This window comes from Tamandua tetradactyla, chromosome 15 (assembly GCF_023851605.1).
Source record: "Tamandua tetradactyla isolate mTamTet1 chromosome 15, mTamTet1.pri, whole genome shotgun sequence".
NCBI lineage: Eukaryota > Metazoa > Chordata > Mammalia > Pilosa > Myrmecophagidae > Tamandua > Tamandua tetradactyla.
The window spans coordinates 4,909,522-4,937,190 of NC_135341.1; the positions used below are offsets into that span (position 1 = coordinate 4,909,522).

Here is a 27,669-nt window from a genome sequence, read left to right on the forward strand (position 1 = left end):
ATTTTTCATAAGACAACTGATATTCAAGCCTAGTATACTTACATCTATAATGAAGTCCTGATAGGGTTTTAATGGTTCTGAACTATCTGTTGCCTTAATTAAATCCTTTCTATTTTTAACTATAAATAAGCCAAGGTTTTTCTCTTCTTTGGAAATCTTCAACCTCAAATCCAATTTTGTGACATCATCCTGTACTTTGAATAATGAGGCCAAGAGAGTCAGTGGCTTTGGTGACAAACCTTCAACATATTTACTGACTTTGTTAAATTCTTCTAAATTTGCATTAGCAGGTAAACCTGTAGGGATAAAAACATTTTTCACCAGTTTTTTACAGGAGAGATTTAATTTAAAACATTTCCTAAACCGTTGCCAGAAACAAATAGAAATGCCTTGTTAGTGTTAATGTTCCAAGTGAAATCATTGATACTTTATTGCTGATCTCTGTCATGTCAAGCTCCAAAACACAGGAGTCCCTAAAATGTTCTCATTTCCATTAACAACCCAAATCAGGTTGAGAGGCAGTGTGATGGTGTTAGCAGATTCACAAGGTATACTTTTTCCAGTTACAAACTCAACTTCTCACTGATAAAACACCACTCAATTTTTCCTGAGGTGTGAAATGTAATATATCACCACTGTTCTCTTTCTGAATGTTAATATTCATTGAACAATTTCTCTATGTTACTCTGTTAAGTGCTTTTTACATGTATTAACTCCTTAATCTTCTTAGCCATCCCATTACATAAGATTCTATTATTTCCATTCCCCCTATTTAGATTCAAAAACTCAAGTTTAAGAAACTAACCCCAGTCACAAAGCTGATAAGTGGCCGATTCCCCACACTGAAACCCTGGTCTGTTTGACTCCAGAGCCGACTCTGTACCACCTCAGTTTGGCTAGCTTTTTTCATGACCAAACTATCCTAGCCTTGATCCCACAGTGCCTTATTTTATATATACTATTTCTCTTTTAAGAAATTCTTAATTAGTCAAACACTTTTCCTTATGAGATTTTAAACCAGATGTTCCACTGTCAAAACTAAATACACTTTATATCTCACCTATGTAAGGAGCCACACCAAGGTCATAGATAAGGTGAATCAAGTGATTTACATGGTTACCAAGGAGAATTTTTTTCAGTTCCACCCAAATCCTCTCTCCTGATATTCCAGCCAAGCCTTTTGCATTTTCTGCAATTGCTTCTAAAGTCTCAGGGTCATGGTCACCAGGTGTTTCTACAATTCTCCCATAAAACCTACAAGACAAAATTATCAGATAGTATTACCTTGATATTGGCATATCACCATAAAAATCTGTTTCACTTTTCCTTGTCCTGTACCACATGTCTAGCAAGGCATTTTAAAAGGTAATAGGACTGAATTTTTCAACCTCAACATCCAACATCCAACTCTCAGTTCTCAATTTCACTGAGATACTTAGAATGGCTATCAAATATACTTTTGATAGCTACTTTTGATATGGGTGAATTAAACAGCATTCTTATAAAGATACCAAAACATGCCTGGAATCCCATTATGAAACAGTCTCAATTGCTCAAAACCTGCCTGTCTTTTCATGTTAATACCTCCCGTAGAGAGTTTCATGTATGATTCAGGTCTAGTTGCAGACACCGGAGCATTATTTCATGGAATCTCAGAAATGAAAGCCTTAAAGGGCAACTGCTGTACCACTCATACCTTTAAGATTCAAGTCATTAGTGATCTAAATTAAATGGCTAACCAACATGGCTGTCTCAGTCTCTGCTATGCGTTTTACTCTTACCAGAATTGTACTTAAGTGGACATTATTAAGTCATATAAAAATAATTTCTACAAATTTTACCTGAAATATCTTAAAATTCGAAGATAATCTTCTTGTATTCTCTGTTTAGCCTCACCAACAAATCTAACTTTCTTATTTTTTAAATCTTCATAACCATTAAAGTAGTCAAATAAGGTACCATCAAAACCTATTATTAGGAAAAAGGGAAATCACTGTTAGCAAAAAGGACTGGAAAAATCCAAGCAAATCCACTGAAAACTTAACACAAACAGTAACCATTCAGGAAGGTGAACAGATAAAAGACACACAATAGCTTTCATATGTATCAACTATCAAATGAAAGATACAGTGGATTCAGAAAGATACAGTGGATTCAGTGTGCAAGGGTAAGTTCAGTGCCTGCCATGCAGGAGACCCAGGTTCAATTTTGAGCCCATGCACTCCAAAAAAAACAGAAAAACATTCAACAAATGTGCTGCGATACAGGATATTCACATGGAAAAGAATGGAATGTGCTGGCCCACTCCCACTGCACAGCATACCAAAAAAAAGATACAATGGAATCAAGTTGCATTTACAATGGCAACTAAAAGGATAATAGATCTAAGAACAAACAAGAAATATGAAAGATCTTTACAAAGAAAACACTTAAGTTACTGAGGGGCAAAACAGAACATTCATTTCAAGAAAAAGGTGTACAAAAGGCATACAATGATCCTGAATAGGAAGAAGCAACATAAAAAAGATAAAAAGGACTCCTTATGTTACTTTTGGAATATAAGGAAAACCAAAAGGTTGTTAGCGGGCAGGGATAAAAAATACCAGACAAGGTGATTTCCAAGTTAGTATGGAACAATAAACAAGAATCACTAAGATAATGGGGGGAGGGGGAGCCGAGGAAATTAACAGGTGTAACAGAAGAAACCACAGGAAAATATTTTATAATCCTGGAATGAAGACAAAGACCTCTTTACAAACTGATTGCCAAGAAAATACAACAGACACCAGAGCTGTCAAAGAAATTATTATAAATTTAACCACATAAATAGGCTTACATGTCAAAAATCACCATAAAACATGGTTATAAGATACATGACACACTGGGTAAAATATCTATAGCTCAGTATCTGAATCAAAGAGACAAATGACCAACTTCCTATAAATAAAACAATAAAAATAGAGAAATAGACTAAAAAACTTCACATGAATTTAAAGTCTCTTTAAAAATGAAGACATTCAACCTTAATAAATAAACGTGAGAGAATTTTTCAGGTTTCTCAGACTGGAAAAGATACAAGTTTGATAAGACTGTTAGCAATGGTATGGGTGCCTATTCATTGTAAATGGTAAGACTTCATTATGTAGCCTTTCACATTTTGTGATTTTTGAATCATGTGAACCTATTAGACATTAAAAAAACTGGTGTGAACCAAAGCATCTTCACCACAATATGTTCTCTCATATGCAGAAGAAAAAACTGACAAAACAATTACTTAATTTTAATATAGGCACAGAAAACCTCTATTAAATAGAGTAACTAATTCATCCAGGTTTGCCTGAGACTTTCCTGATTTTAAAACTCAGTATTTAATGTCCCATGAAATATCTCAGTCCCAGGCAACCAAGAAAGCTGGTCATCCTAGGCACTAAGGAAAAACAAAAAGACCAACAGTTTCAACCATCCAAACGGGAAGGCACATAAAAGAGGCACTACAACTACTTATGAAAAGTAACTACGTGTCAACTAGTTCTGTTAGAACTGGTTCTCTGGTCATCCAAAATACAATACTGGTAAGCTCTTCCCAGGTTGTTTTGGTTTTGTAGACTAAGGGACCATTTTGATGTATATGGAAAATCTTAAAAGACTCATCTTCAAAAATACAAAACAGAAAATGAAGAGAAAAAAGTAAATGAACAAATATAAAAATATTACTAAGTAGCAAATAAACATGTAGTATGTGGTATGTCTCTTAATAAAGACACAGTTAAGGAAGCAAACTAACCATAAATGCCAGATCTATGAATGCCTAATACAGTAACATTTGAGAAAGGTCTGGACAGAAACTGGGCTAAAATGAAGGATTAGTGAGTATCTTGCTCTGGATACCATTCTTTTAAAATACAGTGAATAAAAATAAGTTGAGTTTCTGAGAGTAATGGAATGATTAAGAAAGTATGACCTCTGCAGCCAAGCAAATGAGTTGGAATCCTAATTCTGCAGTTTACAAGTGGTGTGTTGGGCAAGTTATCACGGGTCAAATCATATCTACTTCATAGGAATGCTGGGAAAGTTAAATTTATGTAATCTACATACAACAGTGCCTGGCACATTATAAAAGTTCAGGAAATGTTAGGAAACAGTAGTACCAAAAACACAGCTTTTATTTTTGTAAAACAGTATCTTGAAAAAGCTTATTTTCCTCTTTTAGTTAATTAGGCTTATGAGAAGCCAGTACAAGATTTTATACACTGCTCTAATTGAGGAGTTTACTCTAAGTATGAAGGATACGAGAAATAAACACCTAGAGCTTGGACCACATAATTGGCAGGAAACATGCCTCTAACTGGACTCCTTGGTCATTTATCACCTAGGCTTTAGAGACATGGGCTCAAACAACGGCCTGCTGAGATATGAGCAGATTTACTTAAGCTTTCTGAGTCTCAGTTTCCTGTTCTGTCAAAGTTTTTTTGGAGGCTTAAATGAGATAAACTGGTGCCCAATGATAATGCCCAGAACCTTGCAGGCACTCTACAAATGACATCTGCCATTAATGTAATCAGCCATGAGATCCCACCTTGGCCTACCACATTCCCTAGTCCATGAGGCAAATCCTGTTACTTCACCTTTTCAGTATTACTACAGTGTAGGTAATGAATAGTAGATGTTTCATCCATTTCTTTTCTAATCTAAAGTCATAAAGGGCTAATCTAAAGTTTAAAAAAGCTACAAATCATGCATCAGTAATGCATCAAAACATTAACTTAGCTCAAATCAAACCCCAATATGATTCTCATCACCTTCATTAGCAGAAAAACTGAAATGATAAATACATTTTGTTCTACAAGCCAATTCTGGCTGATTATTGATGCTTCCCTAAAGTGCAATGTTAAAAAAGAATTTGAAGTTCATCTAGGTCCAGCAGAAGAAAGGTGTTGAAGTCATTCACTAATGTGCACCATGGGCAGCATATGCAAGCAAGGAGAAAACGGGACATGTGTGCAACCTGCCATCCAAATGGTGCAGAGGAGAAAAATTCAGTGTGTGTGTACTTTTCCTGTCTGATAGGTTATTACTATTTAGATAAAATTTGTAAGATAACATTGCTTGAATGCGTACAAGTGCCAGGCATGGTTCTAAGCATTTACAATTATTAACGTCCTTGAGCCTCAGAACAACCCAACAGAAGAAGCTAATATTAATATCCTAATTTACAGCTATTAAGTGATGGAGTCAGAATTTGAACCCAGATATTCTGGTTCCAGAGTCAGTTCTATAAAGCACTATACACTGTCTCTTAGAAGAAATTAAAGCAACCTCTTAAGTCAAAGAACATTTCCAGAATGCACGTTTCACCAGAAAAGAAGGTACTCTGGTAGGTCAGACTAAAATGCTATTTTAACTCCACATATTACCTAAAAACATAGAATTTATAGTGAGATCTCTGCGTTCAGCATCTTTCTGCCAGTCTGCTGTGAATTCTACCTCAGCATGTCTTCCATCAGTGATGACATCAATCCTGAGTGTAGTAATTTCAAAATTTTCTTCATGAATCTGCAAAATACATGTTAAGAAATTAGTTTTTCATATCAATGCATAGATTGAAAAAAATAAGTTTATATTCCTGAAGGCACAGTACTGTGAACCCTGAGAATTAGGTATATCTTATTCCTTTTTAAAGTCAACTAGTGTACAAATATTTTGAGATGGAAAATTGCCCACAATATTCAAAGATAAGACCCAAAGAATAATACTGTTTTTAAAAATACCCATCCTGGTGTAAAGATGAGTTTGTCATAGGACGGGTTTACAAAAATGGCAACTCTGACACATGATGTGACAGAAAGGAGGAGCCCCTAAAACACTGTATATTCATTCCTCAATATCAAGTTAGGCTATCTTTACTCAAAGTAATTTTTAATAGCTCCAGTTTGCAAAAGAGCAGAATAGCAATTTTTAGAATATAAATCTTGAACAAAAAGATTGATAAAGTAATGAAAATAGTTAACAGATTTTGCAACTTTCCTGTTGGTTATCATCAATGAGGTTAAAATAAACAGCTACATATACATTGGCAAAAGAGATGACTTCCAGCTAGGAAAAGCTGAATAACTGAATGACAGTGACTGAGCTTCAAATAATAAAATCGGTACATGTAAAAGTGAGGAGAACATTTCAAATGAAGAGAAAAGATGACCAAAGGCACAGTAGAGAGAATGAGGAAAATAATAGAGAAACATTTAGGAGTAGGTAGCAAAGAGCTGTGGATGCCAACCTGGAGTGTGGAATCTCTTCAGGAGCAAGTGAAAGGCACTAATGATTATTATAAGTCTATTTTAGGATTCCACCTAATATCTGCACTCTCTTCTTTAGAAACAAGCTAGCTCTCGCTTACAGGATTCCACAAGTTGGGAATGTGAGGCTTCAAGTATCTCTGAAAGCATGGAAAGGATAAGGAAAAGGTTTTGAGATGGAAAGCCTGTTTAAAATCATAAAAAGCAATTAGTGCCCCAGAATGCCTCCCTTACCTATATACACCATGATCAGTGGGTTTTATGCCAGGTATGCAAGGGTGGTTCAGCACAATAAAATCAATGTAATACACCACATTAACAAATCGAGGGAAAAGAATCACATCTTAACCGAAACAGAAAAGGAATATGACAAAATCCAGCATCCTTTCTTAATAAAAACACTTCAAAAGATAGGAATAGGACACTTTCTCAACATAATAGAAGGCATATATGAAAAACTCACAGCTAACATCATATGCAATGGTGAAATACTGAATGCTTTCTCAAGCTCTAGAACACAAGGATGCCCACTGTCACCAATGTTAGTCAACATTGTACTAGAAATTCTAGCTAGAGCAAGTAGTAAGAAAAAGAAAAGGCATCCAAATCAGAAAGGAAGAATTAAAACTTTCACTATTTGTAGACAACATGATCCTATGTTTAGAAACTCTAAAAGAACATGACAAAGCTACTAGAGACTAACGAGTCCTAAAAAAACTGGTGGGATACAAAATTAACATGCAAAAATCTATAGTGTTTCTATACACACTATTAATGAGCAATCTGAAGAGGAAATGAGGAAAAAAATTCTATTTACAACAGTAACTAAAAGAATCAAATAACTAATAATAAATTAAACCAAGGGTGTAAAGGACTTGTATTCAGAAAACCACAAAGCATTGCTAAAAAAAAATCAACAAAGATCTAAAGAAATGAAAGGATATTCTGTGTTCATGGATTGGAAGACTAAATATAGTTAGGATATCAATTCTACCCAAACTGGTTTACAAATTCAGCACAATCCAAACCAAAATTCCAAGAGCCTACTTTGCAGAAAAGCCAATTACAAATTTATTTGGAAGGGTAAGGGTCCCCAAATAGTCAAAAACATCTTGAAAAAGAAAAATGAAATTGGAGGAATTGCACTTCCTGGCATTAAAGAACATTACAAAGCTACTGTGATAAAAACAGCACAGTATTGGCCTATGGAATCAAACTGAGAGTTCAGACGTAGACCCTCATAAATATCGTCAATTTATTTTTGGCAAGGTTGCCAAGTCGGCCTAACTGGGACAGCGCAGGCTCTTCGACACAAGGTGCTGGGAAAACTATATCCATAAGCAAAAAAGTGAAAGAGGACCCCTATCTTACACCTTATACAAAAACTAACTCAAAATAGATAAAAGACCTAAATATAAAAGCCAGAACCATAAAACTCCTAGAAGTAAGCATCTTTAAAATCTTGTAGTAGGAGATGGTTGCTCAAGATATGAAAGAAAAAATAAATAGGACCTCCTCAAAACTGAACACTTTTGTGTTTCAAAGAACTTTGTCAAGTGGGTAAAAAGGTAGCCTACTCGATGGAAGAAAATATTTGGAAACCACATATCTAATATAGGTTAATATCCAAGATATATAAAGAGATCCTACAACTCGATGATAAAAAGACAAACAACCCAATTAAAAAATGGGCAAAAGACATGGATAAACATTTTTCCAAAGAGGAAATAAAGATGGCTAAAAAGCACTTGAAGGGCGGGCCGCGGTGGCTCAGCGGGCAAGAGTGCTTGCCTGCTATGCCGGAGGACCCCGGTTCGATTCCCGGCCCCAGCCCATGTAAGAAACAAACAAACAAACAAAATATAATAAAACAAGAAAATGTTTAAAGATGTTTCCCTTTCTTCCTCCCTTCCTTCCTTCTCTCTGTCTTTCCTTCCCTTCCTCCCTCTCTCTTAAAAAAAAAAAAAGCACTTGAAAAGATGTTCAACTAGCTATTGGAATGCAAGTTAAAACCACAATGAGATATCGTTTCACACCTACTAGGATGACCGCTATTAAAAAAACAAAAACGTGCAAATATTAGAGAAGATATGAAGAAACAGTAACACTTATTCATTGTTGGTGGGAATGTAGAATGGGGTAGCCCAAGGTTAGGCAGTTCCTTAGGAAGCTAAAAACAGAACTGCCATATGATCCAGCAACTCCACTTCTAGGTACATATGCAGAACAGAAGCAGGGACACAAACAGAAATTTGCATATTAACATTCATACGTTCATAGCAGCTTTATTTACAACTGCCAGAAGACAGAAACAACCCAAGTGTCCATCAACAAAAGAATGGATAAGCAAAATGTGGTATATGCATATGATATAATATTCAGCAGTAAGAAGGAATGAAGTCCTGAAAGCAGGAAACAATATGAAGGAAACTTGAGAACATTATGTTGAGTGAAATAAGTCAGACACAAAAGGATAAATATTGTATGACCTCACTAATATGAAGTAAATATAACTAGCAAACTCATGGCATTAATATCTAGAACATAGGTCTGTCATCAGAAGATAAAACGAGGGCACAGAATGGGGAGCTGATGCTTAATTTCTGCAGAATGTGTAATAAGGTTGATTACAAGATGTTTGGAAAAGGACAGAGGTGATGGAGCACATTATAGTGAGTGTAACTAACAGCAATGATATGTGGGTACAACTGTGGTTGAAAGGGAAAGTTTAGGGTCATGTATGTCACTAGGAGAGCCACAGAATGAAACATGGGTCTGTATAACATAGTGAATCTTCTTCAAGGTGAAAATGTTCTAGAATTGATTGTGGTGAGGTATGCACACCTCTGTGAATATACTAGAAGATAATAATTGTATACTTTTAGATGAATTGTATGGTATGTGAATTTATCTCAATAAATATATTTAAAGAAAGATAAAATAAGAGGATCAATCAGTCCCAGTAGTCCTACACCCAAATGATAAGAGTTTCCAAAGAAGATACTTAGCCAAGAGGAATGAAATTATGAAGGAAATACAAAAAGACCCACTAAGTGCAAAGCACAGTGAATGAAATAAATCATCTTGAAATTTTTAAAAACCAGAGACAAGATCATAAAGGCTACCAAAAGAAAATTAAGTCTCAAACAAAGGTGAAATCTGAATGGGTCAGACTTCTTAGGGGCAATGCTGGAAGCTAAAAAACAAAAGAAAGTAAGCCTTTAAATTTCTGAAGGAAAATTATTCCCAACCTAGAATTCCATAGTCAACAAAACTTATCAAACCAGTGTAAAGGCAAAAATAAAAATATTTTCAGACATGCAGGTTTCATAAAACATACCTCCCAATGTACTTCTTTCTCAGGAAACTAATGGTACTTTGGAATAATACACTGAGGGCATAAACCAAGAAAGAATGGGGTCTTGGCGACATGAGTTATAACAAAGAAGAGAAAATTCTTAGGATTCTAGTAAAGGAAAACCCTAAGATGACAGCTTATGGCAAGCCTAGAAAAAAAATCAGCCTGGACTGAAGTAGAAGACAGAGAGCACCAGGAGAGATGTCTCAAGAAGAAGGAACTAAAACTTGCTGTGTTTAAACCTATGAGGAAGAGGTTTGCAGTTCTGCACAGTACAAGAATGAATCAACGATACATGAAAAACCATGTAAAGGAATTGCAGGAAAAACAAAAGATGAAGAAATGTATGTTACACTATACATTTCTGGCTGCACACAATACAAAATCATAAATGCAAACCCTAAATATTGATTTAACCAAAAATTATGATATAAATATACCGGGAAAATGGGGAAAAAAGAATGATACATGTTTGTTGAGGAGGGGTACAATAAGAAGGTTAAATCATTTTCCGTGATAGGAAGTGAATAAGTAACATCTCAAAACTGGGAAATTAAAATGAAAACAAACAAAAAAAACAAAGCATAGAGAGTTCTTTAGAAAGATGGATGTAACAGCTAATACCTAAGAATTAATTGATTAAAAGTAGTTACAACAACAGAGGAGGAATAAGGATTGGGGGGCAGGTGCTGGGGATTTAATCATGTACTCTACAAAAGACATGCCCGAGATACTCCCTGTCCCTGAGGGAGTGAATCCATTTATATAAACAGTATCTTTGAAAATGTTAAGCAGAGTCTTGGCTTGGATTTATTTGTGAATGGGACCTTCTAAGATCTACGTCAGGTATGGATAAATTGAATGAGGGCCAACCATAACTGGCCTTGGGGATTAAATTCAGAGAAAGTCAGTAGAAACCAGAAGCCACAAGACCTATAGAAGTCAGATGTCAGGGAAAGCCACAGGAAGAGATCAAGGACACTGTCATGTGACAGATGACTGCCACTGCCAGAATGCTAGGGACTCCAGGAGAAACCACATGACCTTGGTGACACTGATTTTGGACTTCTAGCCTCCAAACTATGTGCTAATAAATACTTGTTTAAGCCCCATTATGGCATTTGTCAGAGTAGCCCTGACAAACAAAGACAATGAGACAGTATTTTTTTAAACCTTTTTATGTGCTTTTTTTAGCAAGAAAAAATTTAAATTTTAAAAAAATTTGCAAAAATGGCAATGCAACTAATTAGTTATCAAACATTACAAATGTGCAAATGATTTGCAGAATATACATTACAATATTTTTCAACTCTTTTCGATAATAAAAGAAATACTAATTAATAGCAAAAAAAATACAAAACGTATCACTCACTCTGGCAGTAACTGTTCCATGCTTTTCTCCTTTGTTGTTTATCATACGAATACCTGCAGACTGAAACATCTCCTTCATTTGAGTAGGGGTAGCAGTGGTAGCAAAATCCACATCTTGAGGCTTTATTCCATTCAATAAATCCCTCACAGCTCCTCCTGCTATTCTTAATTGATGATTTTCTTTGACAAATAATTCTGGAATCAAAGAAGAAAGATTTTTACTTCAATAAACTTTTAAGAATCTAAAGTACAAGGTTTTTCAGTCAACTGGGGACATGAGATACCATATAACAGCCCTTTCATATGAAAAACAAGGAGGCAGCCCAAAGAAGTGGAATGACTTGCCTACAGTCAACTTTCTTAAGGAATTGGGGGAAGCAAGGATCGTTGCAGAATTCTTCTGCTAATTCAGAAAATGATTCAAAATTTCACAGTGCTTCAAAATCATCAATATAAAACTGAATTATTACCAAAGAGTAAAGCTAATAATTCTGCTTTTGTTTTCTACACTTATGTGCACACTTTAGAAATAGTGGGGTATTCCCCTAAGCATTTGCATGCAGATGTTGAGGCAATATGTTCATGCAAACTTTGAAACTATGAAAATATAGATGACACCAATCTATCACCATACTTATGATAAACATTGTGGCTAATGATCTCAAAAAATAATCAGAAGGGGACATCATCAACACAGCAATGTTAGACATCCCCAAGAAAACTTCCCCAGAGATTCAGAAAAAAAAGGGACAAATCTCACTTGCTTAGAATGCTAGAGAAGGTACAAACTGGAAAAGGAATCCACAGATGCTGAAAGTAAAAAATATCAGGTAGGAAACTTACATCCCAGACCAGCCAGTCCTCTTCCCTGCCCCTCATTCAGTACCACGCAGCTTGGGAAGTGCCCAGAAACGGTCAAGATCCCTCCCACCTCCTACTGGGGACACAGACTATAAAAACACTCACAGAAGTAAGTTAGATCCCCACACATGTCCAGACACAGGGACCCAAGTCCACAGAAAACCAGGGCACAACATAAGACGCTGAGGAATGCTAAATACAAAGGAGGCCCAAAGAGGAGTTTTCAAAATGGATAATTAGGAGGAAATTGCAGAAATCTGCTTCTCTCCCAAAAGCAGTGAATAGCCAGACAGAAACTCTCTGTATCAACTGTGGGGTAACTGTGGAGGACAGTACAACACCCAGGGAAGTGCTGTATAAAAGAAACACAGTCAGAGACTGTAATTCCCTCCATGGTTCCTGATGCCCACCCCCCACCCTCTAACGAAGCAGCAGCAGGCAACCCAATACTTGCCTAGTGGGCCACTGCAGACCAGGACAGCCATAGGAATCCTCTGTCCCAAGTAAAGAGGGGGACACACCCCAACACTTAGTCAGATATTGGCCAATGAAGTGAGAACAGGAGATACGTGCAGTTTCAACCCCTCTTTGTCACAGGCATCACTGTTTCAGCTGCTCCAGGGGGAAATAAGAAGCTGAAGACAGCCATCTGCTGGGAAGGCCGGAAAGTGCAGGAAAAAAAGAGGGCTTTTTAAGAGTCTTCAGACCCTATCCCAGAGGCCACTGGATCTGGTCTATGTTACCTGCATGGATACCTGTTTTGGCTGACCCATCAAGATAATCAGATGACCAGATATCAGTACAAAAATCACAAGGCACACTACAACACAGGAACATCAAGGAAGATATGTATCCCAATCAAAGGTACAATTTAAAAACCTGGAGGAAACACAGAATGTGGAACTACTAATTAAAGATGTTCAAACAAATCTAGGCAAATTCAATGACATGGCTAAAGATAACGGATAAGCATAAAGAATAATTTGAAAGAATACATAGAAAAATAACAGATCATATGTTAATAAGGGCCATTACAGATAAAATGTAAAATATACCAAAGATACACAACAGATATCCAGAAGCAGAAGAAAGGATCAGTGAATGTGCTGGTTTTAAAGGATGTATGTCCCCTAGAAAAGCCATGTTTTCATCTAAATCCCATTTCATAAAGGCAGAATAATCCCTATTTAATACTGTATGTTTGAAACTGTAATCAGATCATCTCCCTGGAGATGTGATTTAATCAAGAGTGGTTGTTAAACTGGATTAGGTGACGACATGTCTCCACCCATTTGGGTGGATCTTGATAAGTTTCTGGAGTCCTGTAAAAGATGAAAGACTTTGGAAAATGAGAGATTCACAGACAGGAGAGTAGAACGACATAGCCACACAGCAACCTTTGGAGATGGAAGAAAGAAAATGCCTCCCGGAGTGCTTCATGAAACAGGAAGCCAGGAGAAGAAGCCAGCAAATGATGCCATGCTCGCCATGTCCCCTTCCAATTGAGAGATAAACCCTGAACTTCATCAGCCTTCCTGAATCAAGGTGTCTTTCCCTGGATGCCTTAGATTGGACATTTCTACAGACGTGTTTAATTGGGACATTTTTTCAGCCTGAGAACTGTAAACTAGCAACTTATTAAATTCCCCTTGTTAAAAGCCATTCTGTTTCTGTATTTGCATTCTGGCAGCTAGCAAACTAGAACTGTGAGCTAAAAGAGCAACCAGATCTGAACAGGCCAAAGAACTGGAGAAACAAACAGGAAAATTTGTACAGGGTTTTAGGGAAATGACTGACAACACAAAGCACACAAATACACACATCATGAGTGTCCCAGGGCCAGAAAGAATATTGGAGAAAATGATGGGTTGAAAATTGCCCAACCCTTCTAAAGACATAATTATACAAATCCAAGAATGTACTCCAAATAAAATAAATCCAAATAAACCCACTATAAAAACATACTAATCAGACTGTCAAATGCCAAAAAGAGAGAGAATTCTGAAAGCAGCAAGAGAAAAGCGATTCACCACATATAAAAGAAGCCAATTAAAACTAAATTTCTCATCAGAAGCCATGCATGTAAGAAGGCAGCGGTACAATATTTAAGATACTGAAGGAGAAAAATTGCAACCAAGAATTCTTTATCAAGCAAAGCTGCCCTTCACAAAGTAAAGAGTTTATAATATTCACAGAAAAACAAAAGCTGAGAGTTAGTTAACAACAGACCTGGCCTACAAGAAATACTAAAGGGAATTCTGTTGTCTGAAAAGAAAAGACAGGAGAGGGAGGCTTGGAGGAGCATATAGAAATGCAGATTAGAATACAGGTAACTAAAAGAAAAGAGAAAAAAAAACAGGTCTGACAAATAAAAGCCAAAAGGTAAAACTGACATAAGTACTGCTTTTACATTGAATGTTAATGGATCAAACTCCCAGTCAGAAGACACAAATTGGCAAAATGGATTTAGAAAAAATGATCCATCCGTATGCTGTGTACAAGAGACTCATTTTAGGCCGAAAGATACAAATAGGTTGAAAGTAAAAGGATGGAAAAAGATTCCACACAAGCATTAACCAAAAAAAAGTTCAGGTAGTTATACAGCATCAGACAAAATAGACTTTAAATGCAAAACTTATAAAAGGCAAAGAAGGACACTATTTATTAATAAAAAGCGCAATTCACCAAGAAGAAATAACAATCATAAATATCTGTGCACCTAAACAAGGTGCCCAAAAGTACATAAGGCAAACACTAATAAAACTGAAGAGATAAACAGTCATTTCTACAATAGTAATCGGAGACTTGAGCACTCCACTCTCTTCAATAGACAAAACATCTAAACAGAGGATCAATAAGGAAATAGAGAACCTAAATAATATGATAAACAAACTAGACCTAAAAGACATATAGAGAACACTGCCCTCTAAAGCAAAATATACATTATTCACAAGTGCTCATGCAGCATTTTTCAGGAGAGACCACATGCTAGTGAACAAAACAGGTCTTAATAATTTAAAAAGACTGAAACTATACAAAACACTTTCTCTGATCATAATGGAATGAAGCCAAAAATCACTAACAGCCAGAGAACTGAAAATTCACAAATACAATGGAGGTTAAACAACATGCCCTTAAAAATCAATGTGTCAAAGAAGAAACTGCAAGAGAAATCAGTAAATATCTCGAGACAAATGAAACTGAGGACACAACATATCAAAACCTAGAAAATGCAGCAAAGGCAGTTGTATTAGGGTTCTTTAGAGAAGCAGAACCAACAGGCGATATCTGTAAATTTGAGATTTATAAAGCTGTCTCACGCAACTGTGGGAATAAAGAGTCCAAAATCTGCTTGCCAGGCTGTGAAGCTGGCAGTGCCAATGAAGGGTCTGGATCAACTGCATAAGAGAGGCTCATTGACTGAAGAAGCAGTGAAAAAGTCTCTCTTCTTCCTTAATATTTCAACTGAATGAACTATCTCAATAGTGGGAAACATGCCTTAGTTGATCACAGATGCAATCAACTGACTGATGATTAAATGCACCAGCCTTCTGGTTTATCAACCAGCCATGAAATATCCTTGCAGAAACAGATCAGTGCTTGCCTGACCAGACAACTGGGCAGCATCACTTGGTCAAGTTGACACCAGAACCCAACCATCACAGCAGTGCTAAGAGGGAAATTTATAGCCCTAAGCGCAGCATTAAAAAGAAGAAAGAATGAAAATCAAAGACCTAACTGAACACCTGCAGAAAAGGAGAAAGAACAGCAAACTAAACCCAAAGCAAGCAGAAGGAAAGAAATAAAGATTAGAGCAGATGAAATCAAGAACAAAAAAATAATAGAGACAATCAATAAAACTAAAAGCTGGTTAAGAAGATCAATAAAACTGACAAACCTTTAGCTAAACTGACAAAGAAAAAAAAAGAGAAAAAAATGTAAATAAAGTCAGAAATAAGAGGGAGGACATTACCACAGATGCCAGAGAAATAAAAAAAGGTTCTTAAGATGATACTAGGAACAACTGTACGCCAACAAACTAGACAACTTTGCTGAAATGGACAATTTCCAAGAAACACACAAACGACCTACACTGACTCCAGAAGAAAGAGAAGACCTCAACAAACCAATCACAAGTACGGAGATTGAATCAGTCATCAAAAACCTCAAAACAAAGAAAGCCTAGGACCAGATGGCTTCACAGGTGAATTCTACCAATCATTCCAAGAAGAACTAATACCATTCCTGCTCAAACTCTTCAAAAAAACCGAAGAAAAAGGAATGCTCCCTAACTCATTCTATGAAGACATCGCACTAATACCAAAGCCTGATAAAAATATTACAAGAAAATAAAACTACAAATCTAATTAATATAAATGCAAAAATCCTCAACAAATTCTTGCAAATCAAACCCAACAGTACATTAAAAAAATTATACACAATGACCAAGTGGGTTTTATTCGATATGCAAGGATAACACAAGAAAATCAATTAGTGTAATATACCACATTAACAAACTGAAAGGGAAATACAATTATCTTGACTGACAAAAAAAGGCATTTGACAAGATCCAGCATCTTTTTTTGATAAAACACTTCAAAAGGTAGGAGTCGAAGGAAACTTCCTCACTATGATAAAGAACATACATGAAAAACCTACAGCTAACATACCACTCAATGCTAAGAGACTGAAAGCTTTCCCTCTTAAGATCAGGAACAAGACAAGGATGCTCACTGTCATCAATGTTATTCAACAAAGTTCTAGCTAGAGCAGTTAAACAAGAAAAAGAAGTAAAAGGCATCCCAGTTGGAAATATATTTGCAGATGACATAATCCTATGTATAGAAAGTCCAGGAAGAAACATGACAAAGCTATTGGGGCTAATAAGCAAGTTCAGCAAAGTGGCGGGATACAAGATCAATGCACAAAAACCAGCAGTGTTTCTATACACTAGTAATGAGCTATCAGAGGAGGTAATCAAGAAAAAAAAATCCCTTTACAATAACAACTAAAACAATCAAATACCTAGGAATAAACTTTACCAAAGACGTACAGGACCTGTACATGGAAAACTACAAAACACTGCCAAAAAAATCTAAGACAACCCACATAAATTAGAAGGCTAAATGTAATTAAGGTGTCAATTCTACCCAAATTGATCTACAGATTGAATGCAATTCCGATCCAAATTCCAAAAGCCTACTTCACAAAATTGGAAAAGCCAACCACCAAGGGTAGAGGGCCTTGAATAGCCAAAAAACATCTTGAAAAAGACTCACACTTCTGGACTTTAAAGCATATTACAAAGCTACAGTCATCAAAATAGCACAGTACTGACAAAAAGATAGCCATATTGAGTAATGGAATTGAATTGAGAGTTTAAAATAGACCCTCAGATCTTGTCAACTGATTTTTTAAAATTTTTAAAAAATGTTTTTATTGAGAAATATCCACAGGTACAGTCCACCCATATTATACACTCAAATCAAGGACAATAAAACTAAAAGCTGGTTCTTTAAGAAGATCAATAAAACTGACAAACCTTTAGCTAAACTCACAATATCATCAAAGAGTTGTATATTTTCCACCATGTTCATTTTTAAAACATCTGCATCACTCCAGAAAAAGAAATAAAAATTAAATAAAGGAACCCATACATTCCATACCCCTTACCACTCCCACTCATTGACCCCATAGTATTTCAATCTACCCAATTTTTTCCCCTTATCTCCCCCTATTATTTATTTATTTTTATCTTTTTTTTTTACTCCTCTGTCCATATCCTGGATAAAAGGAGCATCAGACACACAGTTTTCTCAGTCACACAGTCACAATGTAAAAGCTGTATCACTATATAATGATCTTCAAGAAACAAGGCTACTGGAACACAGTTCAACAGTTTCAGGTACTTCCCTCTAGCCACTCCAATATACCATCAACTAAAAAGGGATATCTATATAATGTGTAAGAATGACCTCCAGGATAACCTCTCAACTCGGAAATATCTCAGCCACTGAGACTTTGTCTCATTTTTCTCTCCCCCCTTTTGGTCAAGAAGGCTTTCTCATTCCCATTATGCAGGGTCCCCGCTCATCCCCGGGAGTAAGGCTCCACCCTGCCAGAGATTTACATCCCTGGGAGTCATGTCACACATAAAGGGGAGGACAATGAGTTCACCTGCCAAGCTGGCTCAGAGAGAAAGGCCACATCTGAGCAACAAAAGATGCTCTCCAGAGGAGACTCTTAAGCATAATTATCAGTAGCCTTAGCCTCTCCTTTGCAGGAATAAGTCTCATAGGGGCAAGCCCCAAGATCGAGGGGACACAGCCTATTGAACTGATTGTCCCTACTGCTTAAGAGAATATTAGGAATTCCCCAGATGAGAAAGTTTAATATTTCCTCCTCTCTCCTCAGTCCCTCAAGGGGAATTTGCAAATACTTTTTCATTCTCTACCCACATTACTCTGGGATATATTGGGGCATCACACTAAACTGTACAAACCACAAGATCTCACACCCTATTCAAGATTCCATGTAATTATGGTGTTCAAGTAAACTGACGATACAAGTAAACTAAATAATATGCTACCAAGAATATAAATTTTGCACCAAATAAATCTCTTTCTCTTTGATCTCACACAGAGGCTAAAGTTGGAAAATATGGCCCATATCATCCTTTACCCAGTATTCTAATTTCCTAGCCAGATCAGCTTCATTCATATCTCTAGACAAAGTCTGATCATTTTTTCAGCTTTTTTAACACTGATTTTTAACAAGGCTCCCATGACTCCACTCAACTGGGACAGAACACTCTCTTCTATAAATGTTGCTGGGAGAACTGGATATCCATAATCAAAAGAATGAGAGGACCCCAATCCCACTCTCTAAACAAAAATTAACTCAAAATGGATCAAAGACCTAAATATAAGCTATAGTACCATTAAAACTCCTATCCAGTAATAGGCAGTAGTTTCTGAGATCTCACACCCAAAGTACAAGCAACAGAAAAAAACATAACTAGAACTTCCTCAAAACTGAATATTCCTGTGCTTCAAAGGACTTTGTCAAAGGGATGAAAAGGCAGCCTCCTCAATGGAAAATATTTGAAAATCATATATCTGATAGGGGCCTGATATCCAAAACATATAAAGAAATGCTACAACTCAACAATAAAAAGACAAACACTCCAACTAACAAAATGGGCAAAAGACATGAATAGACATTTTTCCAAAGAGGAAATACAAATGGCTAAAAAGCACATGAAAAGATGCTCATCTTCACTAGTGATTAGGGAAATGAAAATCAAAGCCACAATGAGACATCATTTCACACCTACTAGAATGGCTATTAAACAAACAGGAAACTACAAGTGTCAGAGAGAATGTGGAGTAATAGGAACACATATTCACTTCTGGTGGGAATGTAAAATGGTACTGCCATTGTGGAAGACAGTTTGGTAGTCCCTTATAAAACTAAGTACAATGATCCAGCAATCTGCAGTACCTGGCCTCATGCTACCAAGTAGGCTTGGTATTCTCCTGCTGACATAAAACATTTCAGGGAACACCAACCATCAGAGAAGACCACTCTGCAATGTAATGTATGAAGACAAAACAAGACCAAACTGCAATCAGGTAAATACGAATATTATCTAAGCTGTCACAAAAATGACCAAACATCCCTTGCTAATATGAGTACTACTTCAGCCTCAGTACAGTATTTCCTTCTTATAGATAAGATGTATTAAAATACCCACAGAATTACCCCTGCCTCAGGACAGCATCCATCCACAACAAAGCCCAGGTTTCCTTAACTCCTGTCCCCTAAATTGCCTGATACAAACCCAGATGCTATAAAAAGTCTGTTTTGGTTTGCTAAAGCTGTCAGAATGCAATATACCATAAATGGAACAGCTCTTTAAAAAAAGAATTTATTAAGTTACAAGTTTACAGTTCTAAGGCCAGAAAAATGTCCAAACTGAGGCATCCAGGAAGAGATATATTGACTCAAAAAAGGCTGATGTTCCATGCCAGAGAGCTGGGTTCAATTCCTGGAGCCTGCCCATGTGAAGAAAAAAAAAAGGCTGATGTCTGTCACACGGGAAGGCATGCAGCCAGCATCTGCTGCTGGTCCTTGTTCCCAGTTCCACTGCTTCCAGCTTCTAATGTCAGTGGTTTCCTCTCTAAGCATCTATAGGCCTTCACTTAGCTCCTCTGGACTACAACTCTTGAGTTGTGGCTTGCTTAGCATCTCACAAGGCACAAGGCAACGTTTGCTGGCCTCTGCCCATGTGTAGGCATCTGCTCTGTCAGCACTTGAAGGATCTCCAAACATCCATGTCTCTGACAGCTCTAAAGCAACTGCTCTCCAAACAACTATATCTGAGCTTTATCCAAAATATTTCCCCATTTAAAGGACTCCAGTAAACTAATCAAGAAACACCCTGAATGGGCAGGGTCACATCTCCATATAATCAAAAAGCCACACCCATAAGTGGGTGTGTCACATCTCCATAGAAACAATCAAATAAAACTTTCCCACCCTAAACAGTAGGTCTGGTTCCACAAGATTGAATCAGGATTAAAACGTGGCTTTTCTGGGCTACATAATAGTTGCAGACCAGTACAAAGTCCTTTCTAAAACCCTCTTACTGGGATGCCCCAGTAAGATGATCAGTATTCTCCCTCACAGCAAGGAGTTAACTCAACTTGTTCAACCACAAGTGTTCCTGGTGGTCTTTGGGTGGAGGGCACTGATGAGTCAACCTTCAACTAAACTAACCATATCCGAGCTCTGACATCCTTAATCACAATCCAAAACATAATTTTTCACCCCCACTCCAATCTGTTCTTTCTTATCACTACCTTCCTCTTCTACCTATTCTTTCCAAACCTTTCACAGCCCCACCCCTGTACCCTTTCTAAAATAATCTACTAAAAAATAATAACCGCAGTTTCTATACAAAATGTTCTTCCATCTACCTTCTTGCCTTAACTAAAAGCTGGCTCTCCCACAAGTATACCACTTCTGTAATCATTCTCCCAAGGAGGGTCACTTACCCAAAGGGTAAGTGTTTATTTTCCTTTATTCCACATATCCAATCAAGTCTCACTGACAGCAGAAACCTATTAAGGGTTCCTTAGTATGGGGACCATGGTTCCTTAAAACAAAATGTAAAAATCATATATATTAGTCCACAACTTTTATGAGATTTCTAGTGGTCCAAGACTCAAAACATTAAGCACTGGCAAAATATTTCTGAAATCTGTCTCTATTTCTCCCTAGTCTAGGCCCTCATAATTCTTTCTGCTTGTACTAGTACCAGAGTTTCAAAAGCATCCTCCTTTATCTTCCTGCCTCCAGCACCAGACCTTCCCCTTAAATCCAGCCACCAGTTCAGAGGGAAGGACCTAAAATACTAAGTTAATCATGTTATACAACTGCTCCTCATAATTACAAGATAACATCCAAATTCTTAGCATAATATAAGAGTCTCTGAGATTATTCCTGTCTCATCTCTCACTATTTCTTGCATGATACTTTACATGCACCAAAACCTCCCTGGAGTTTCTCTCTCTGTCTGCTCATGCAGGTTACTTCACCTAAATACCTTCCCAACTTCTTTATCTAGCTCAGTGGCTGGCTGCCAAACTTCTTAAGACATCTCACAGGGTAATCATACTCATACTTGTGTGTCTGTATGGTAAACAAAAATTTCATTAAATAATACTCATCCTTGCTACATACCATGAAATCTAATGTACGCTATTTTATTCTCTCCCTTCCTCCTCTTTCTCTCTTCCCACCCCCCTCTTTTTTTTTTAAGGCACTTAACTGACTTTATGACTCACTAATGGGTCACCACTGGTCTGAAAAGCACTGATCTAACTCACTCTTACTCAAAGTTTAGGAAGTCTTTCCTGAAAGTGGGGTTAAGTGAATTTCTACTAAGCTACTAGAGAAGCTTGGTATACTATCTTTATTAATTATATTAAAATTACCTATTCTTGTCTTTGTCTCGTCACTGTTCAAGGTAGAAAACCTATCTTACTCATCCTTTTGCCAACTTAGCTCACATGAAACTGAGTTGTGATAACTCAGCTTTAAAAAAAAAAAGGTGGTTTCATCTGAAAATACTTTTTTTTTTTAAGTTTGCTCCTTTCAAATTAAAATAGTATCAAGAAACTATTTTGGAATGCAAAACATGTACAAGTTTTACTTTCACTTAAAGGATGAAGGTCAAAGCTGAATTTCCAAAGATAAGCACTGTTTTAAGATTTTCTCATACTGACTTTGCCAAAATAAAATTTTAAGTTCAAAGTCACCCAGAGTACATTAATTGCATTACAGAAAAAGAGATCCAGACCTCAAAGCAATCTATTCATCATTTTGATTAGCCCTATGCTATCAACCCATTTCCAAAAAATTCACAACTCAGGATTTTAAAAATACCATTCAATACAATCTACGGGTCTGTCTGGAAAAGCAGTCGTAAAGTTATAAGAAAGTCAGAATTGTATATTGACTTAAAAAGAATTACCAAGCCTAAAGATTTATTTCTCAATTTCTGACATCTTCAATCTTTCATAAACAGAAACACATTTGATAGTCCAATAAACTGTGCAGTCTGCATACATTCTCAGTAAAAATAAGTTAATGCAATTAAATTTAACTGTAAATGTGACCCCAATATGCAGGTTAGGCCTGTCATTCCAGAACTCAGTTAATTTGTTTCAACTGTTGCCTCTGAGAGTAAGCTTATCTTCATTAGCAAGCCAAAAGACCATAACATTAATGTGTCAGAAAATGTGCATAACATTCTCCTATCAGTTTTGTTTTAATTTTCAATCAAATTTTCATTAACTTCCTCCCTTTACAATTTTGAATTTTGTGTAGTGGAGATTTGGGGGATGAGTGGGAAGTACAAGCAGAAGGAAGAGTGTACACAGCATGTCCATTACTTCTGAAAAACAGAGAATCTGTTCTTCAGAGCTCCAAGAGCTCCCAAATTTTAAAAAGAGTGCTCTGTTGTTCGTGGAGTCCCAAATATTAACGTGACCTTCGAGATCACATGTTTACATAGATGAAAACTAATCCCCAAACCCTATCATCCAGCAGTGAGTATGGACCACAGCCAAACAGCCAAGAGTTCTGGCTCATCCACTAAATATGGAACCCAGGCAGGAGTTTCATCTATAGAATGGAGAAATAATCTTATGAACCATTAGCATTATATGGCTGTTCTGAACCTAAAACCCTGTATGTCCATACTATACTATGCTAGCCTCCCAAACTGTCACATATAGAAGACTAATTTGACATGTGGCAGAGCAGCTTAAGATTTCAGAACTGGTATAGCAGGATTTAAACTGCACACTATCATCATGCAGCAGCCACCATAAAGGCTTTGTGTGCTTTTCACTTTTGTTGTTATACAGAACATTACATTTTACCAGGACACCCAAGTCTTCAGAAAGTAGCAATAATCAAACAAAGACAATTATTTTATTTTCTAATTACTGAGCACAGCACTAAGAGATACCATTTTGCCATTTCTATAGCCTAGAAAAAGTTAACTTTAGAATCTAACCCACTCCCATTTGTCAATCTTTCAAGGACTTTCAGGAGGCACTCATTTACTTCCTCTATCTTACCCTACTTCTTAAGTTATTTCCTTAGGACTTCTCTTCTTAGAGTGAAGAAAATTCAACCCTTGAAGCAGATCAAATGCAAGTTGTTAAGATAAAACAAGTTCAAGAATGTACAGGAGTCAATATCCACAGCCCTGTTTTAAAAAAAAATGCAGAACAACACAATAGACCATCAAAGGTTAATTACCTACAGCCAATCACTTGGCGCCTCACCTCCAAGAAGCCTTTTGCTGTTAAGGGTAAGAAGGTTGGGGGCTGAAAAGAGCATATAAACAAAGAACAAACTCAAATTCAACACAAAACTGGACCCTCTTGATTGACACTGTTCAAAACAGCAGCTGCTAGCCACTTTGAGCACTTAAAATGAGATTGAGTCTGAACTGAAACGGGCTGTGTCAGATACATACAAATTTCAAAGACCTATCCGAAGACAAGAATGTAAAATAATAATTTATGCAAATTTCAATCAAAATAATACTCTTTTAGAGATACTGAATTAAATATCATATAATAAAATAATTAATTTCACCCTTTTTTTTACCTTTTCAGTACGGTTACTAGAAATTTTACATTACATATGTATCTTATATGATATCTCTAGCAAGCAGTGGGTTTTTAGCATTTTTTCACTCCATCCAATTAAAAAATCTCAGTGAAGCATCAGCATACTCCCACTCGCATTCAGGTCTATCACGACAAGATTACCTAAAGAACCCATAAGAATCAGCAAGTTTTGGACCATTTACTTCTGGCATGTACCTAAAAAATCTTGGCATCATCTATTTCAAGAATGGGAAAAAGCTTAAGAATAAACTAATACAAGGAGAGCAATTTTTTTTTCACATGGGCACGCTCTGGGAATCGAACCCAGGTCTCCAGCATGGCAGGCAAGAATTCTGCCACTGAACCACCACTGCACCACCCAAGAAGAGTAATTTTAAAGCAATGGTTCCTCTACCTTCCATGTATCAGCATCTATCTATACTTATAAAAAATATTTATAAACACTAAATAAAATATTATTTAATAAATACATATGTATAAAAATATAGATGTTCATCCCTGCCAGAAATGCCAGTTCACGAGGTCTGGGGTGGGTACGCAGCAACTGATGTTTTAAAAGCTCCTCACCCAGGGTTGCAAACCACCATTTAAGTCATGTTCCTACATACATGCAGCTTTATGTATTTCTGAAAGTGCCCAATAAAACACCTACCAGCTCTGAAATGCAGCTGTGTGGCTGCTTCAGCAACAGCAATAGCTGACATTTAAAGACCAGTACAGAAAGGATTGTGGCACCAGCAAAATGAAACTGCTGCAGTCAAGCACTTGGCTAAAGCCATTTCCTGTGTTCCTTTCAGAAGAGTTTTCCATGTACAGAAATGGAGGTAACTCCAATTTCCCTCTGGCTGCAGTTTTCTCAAAAAACACTTCTGCCCAGGCTTAGTGGTTGCAAGGCGGGTTCTGTTTTCAAACTGCACAAGTTAAAAATTCAGCTCTTCAGTTACGAGTTATAAAAATATAGGAAAGTACTTCACATTCCTAAGTCTCTGTTTCCTCAGGCACAAAACAGAAAAAAATATACCTATTAACTCATTAACTGAGGACAAAATCCTGTAATGTATGTACTTTTCACAGTGTGCAGAAAATCCAAGCCTTTTTGCCTCTTCTAGGGACTCAATTTTAGTTCTGGATTCCCCATGGGAACCCTTTATTTCATTAGCTCAAAAAAACAGAAGAAAAGAAAATGAATGATGGCTAAAAATAGTTAATCCCTTGCTTCTCCATAGACACAGGATGCCAAAGTAAGAAAAGGCATTCTAATCTCTCACCTGTCAGACTCTTCAAACCTTCTGTGAAGAGTGATTGAAATTCTGGGGACTCCAACTTCATTGTAAATAAATACTGTTTCAGAAGGCACAGTCTACTCCAACTACAGCTCAGTATTGGCCTCTGCCAAGGATGCAGGTATCTCAACATCTGGGAAGTCTCCAACCATACACCTACAAAGCAAAAATGCATGTACAACAATGAAACAAGTAAAGGAAAACAAAGGGGCACATTGAACAACCTAGAGAAAGTCATGTCCTGCTCAGCTGAAAAACTAAAAGCAGCAACAATCTGACTGGATTTGTGCTTACTGCTATTCCGTTTTGTACTCTAGAGCACTTAATACTATTCTTGCATACCCCATTTTACTATTATAAAACTCTTTTGGGAGTTGCGTTCCAGTTAAAGCGTGAGGGGTGCAGCGCTGCCATGTAACAGTGGTTCCAAAAAATTTAACTGTAAGACTTGCAGGAACACTTGGCCTCCTCCACAAGGTGGCCTAGTCACGTGGAGATACCGCCTTTTTCTCCTATAAGCACTAAATCACTCAAAGGCCCATGGGGAGATTTCCAAGGAACTGTAAAATAAATATTTCCCAAGACTTAGCTTTGCCAGTCTGCATTTTCCTAGTTCACCTTTTCCTCCCATCGTGCCGCCTCCAGATTCCCACCCACGCCCTGCCTTCCCTTCTCCATTAAGGAGGGCCTCCGAGAGGCAGCAGAAGCTGTGAAGCGACCCCAACCGAAACTAGTGGAGAAAACCCACTCCTTTCCCTGGAAGGCATGTTTGAAACAACGAAATTTTTCACTAAGGGGCGAGTTCCCCTTACCCAGCCCACAGGGGAAGGTAAAACTGACTCGGTTTCTTTCAACTGTGCCCCACAATGACGTGTCTCGCCCCCACCCTGGGTGCCGGTCGGAAGAGGGATAGGACGACACTCCACGGTCCGGCCGCGAGGAATGGAAAGTAAGCCGGCGGAGCCTAATGAACCAGCGCGCAGTCAGTAGAACGCGGTCCACACGCCGGCACTTCCCGTCTCCACGCTGGGCTCTCTTCCCCACAGTCCCAGAGGGCCTCTCGCCGCACCCCGCTCCGACCTTCCCCCATGAACCCCGGGCGGCGACGCGCGCAGCCCAGCGTGGGAAAGCTCACTCCGCGTAGGCTGCCGTCGCTACCCTGCCCTACGCAGTCTCCCGAGAACCCACTTACCAGCCCCGCCGCCGCAGCCAGGCGCGCTTCCGGAGCAGTGTGCGTGATGACGTTGCCGACGCACGTCTACCAACGGCGAATGGGAAGTCGCTGCAGGGCAAGGCGGAGCGCGCACGGGCTCGCTCAGAGGTGCTCGGACACCCACGCGCGCTTGGTGGTTATTCTGGGCCCGTTTGGTTATTTTCACTGTCTTTCCCGCACCTTTGGTTTACTCTGAGGTGATCAGAGGCCCAGCTGCGCAGCATTCGTGTGTGACCTTAGACATGTGACGCTGTTGTTGCCAGGCTTAAATGCCACGACACTTACTGAGGACGTGCTCAGCAAATGTTAACTTGCTATTCTTGCCTGCCGCCCACCTGCGTTTGACTTGTGTTACTCTTCTGTACTTTACTATTCTGAGCCCACAACCTCTGCACGAGAATACGTCCACAATTTAAAACATACTCAGAATCGGAGACATTGTGTTAAAACCTAGGCAGTGTGTTCAAACATCGAAGTCTAAACCCTCCGTTGAATTTACCGGGCATATTTTATTTTCCCATCTGGCTTGTGAAACCATTAGCTTCCCTGGTGTGGAAGTTTCTTCGTTTGTAAAGTGAAGAGATTGGATTTTAAAGAGCTTGGCTTTGATTCAGTTCTTATCTTTCTCCCAGAGCAGAGAGTGGCAAAGGAATGGGAATACAGCCTTAAACCCTTAAAATAGGGAAACTCCAAGACACTTTCCAATTGTTTAAAAAATAAAGTATGTTCCACATATAAAAATATGTGTCCGTTTAAAAATAACTGTGAATTATCATTACCAAAATTTTCCCAAAAAAAAATTCATGTGCATGGTATTTTTGTGGCTTCCAATAACCAGGCCTTTTATCTTCAGAGGTATAGGGTATCCCATTTTGAGAAGCACAGTACTAGCTCTTCAAGTTGCCCTTCAAAGACAGAGGACTGATTCCGTCCAACTCCTAATACAGCTAAGAAAGCCCCAAATCTCTCTCGACCTTATCTCCATTTCTCTCCACCATTACTCTAGATAAACTAGATGAGATCCTTCTTTACTCTCCCCACCTAGAATGGTATATCCAAAGTACAACCTGTTAAA

General features: G+C 37.7%; 1 protein-coding gene across 4 annotated transcripts in view; it reads right to left on the minus strand.

The window, feature by feature from the left end:
* TRNT1 (tRNA nucleotidyl transferase 1) overlaps window positions 1-26,655 on the minus strand; it is a 30,207-nt gene extending 3,552 nt beyond the window's left edge. Inside the window, exons 1-7 of one of the 4 annotated variants that reach the window (XM_077128657.1) lie at window positions 26,574-26,655; window positions 25,367-25,537; window positions 11,024-11,217; window positions 5,415-5,553; window positions 1,842-1,968; window positions 1,061-1,254; window positions 43-296 (exon numbers count right to left, since the gene is read on the minus strand). In XM_077128657.1, coding sequence (XP_076984772.1) covers window positions 43-296; window positions 1,061-1,254; window positions 1,842-1,968; window positions 5,415-5,553; window positions 11,024-11,217; window positions 25,367-25,514 — 1,056 coding nt within the window. In that variant the 5' untranslated portion in view covers window positions 25,515-25,537; window positions 26,574-26,655. The other 3 variants (XM_077128658.1, XM_077128655.1, XM_077128656.1) reach the window with 3 other exon arrangements.
* Window positions 26,656-27,669: the final 1,014 nt, after the last annotated feature.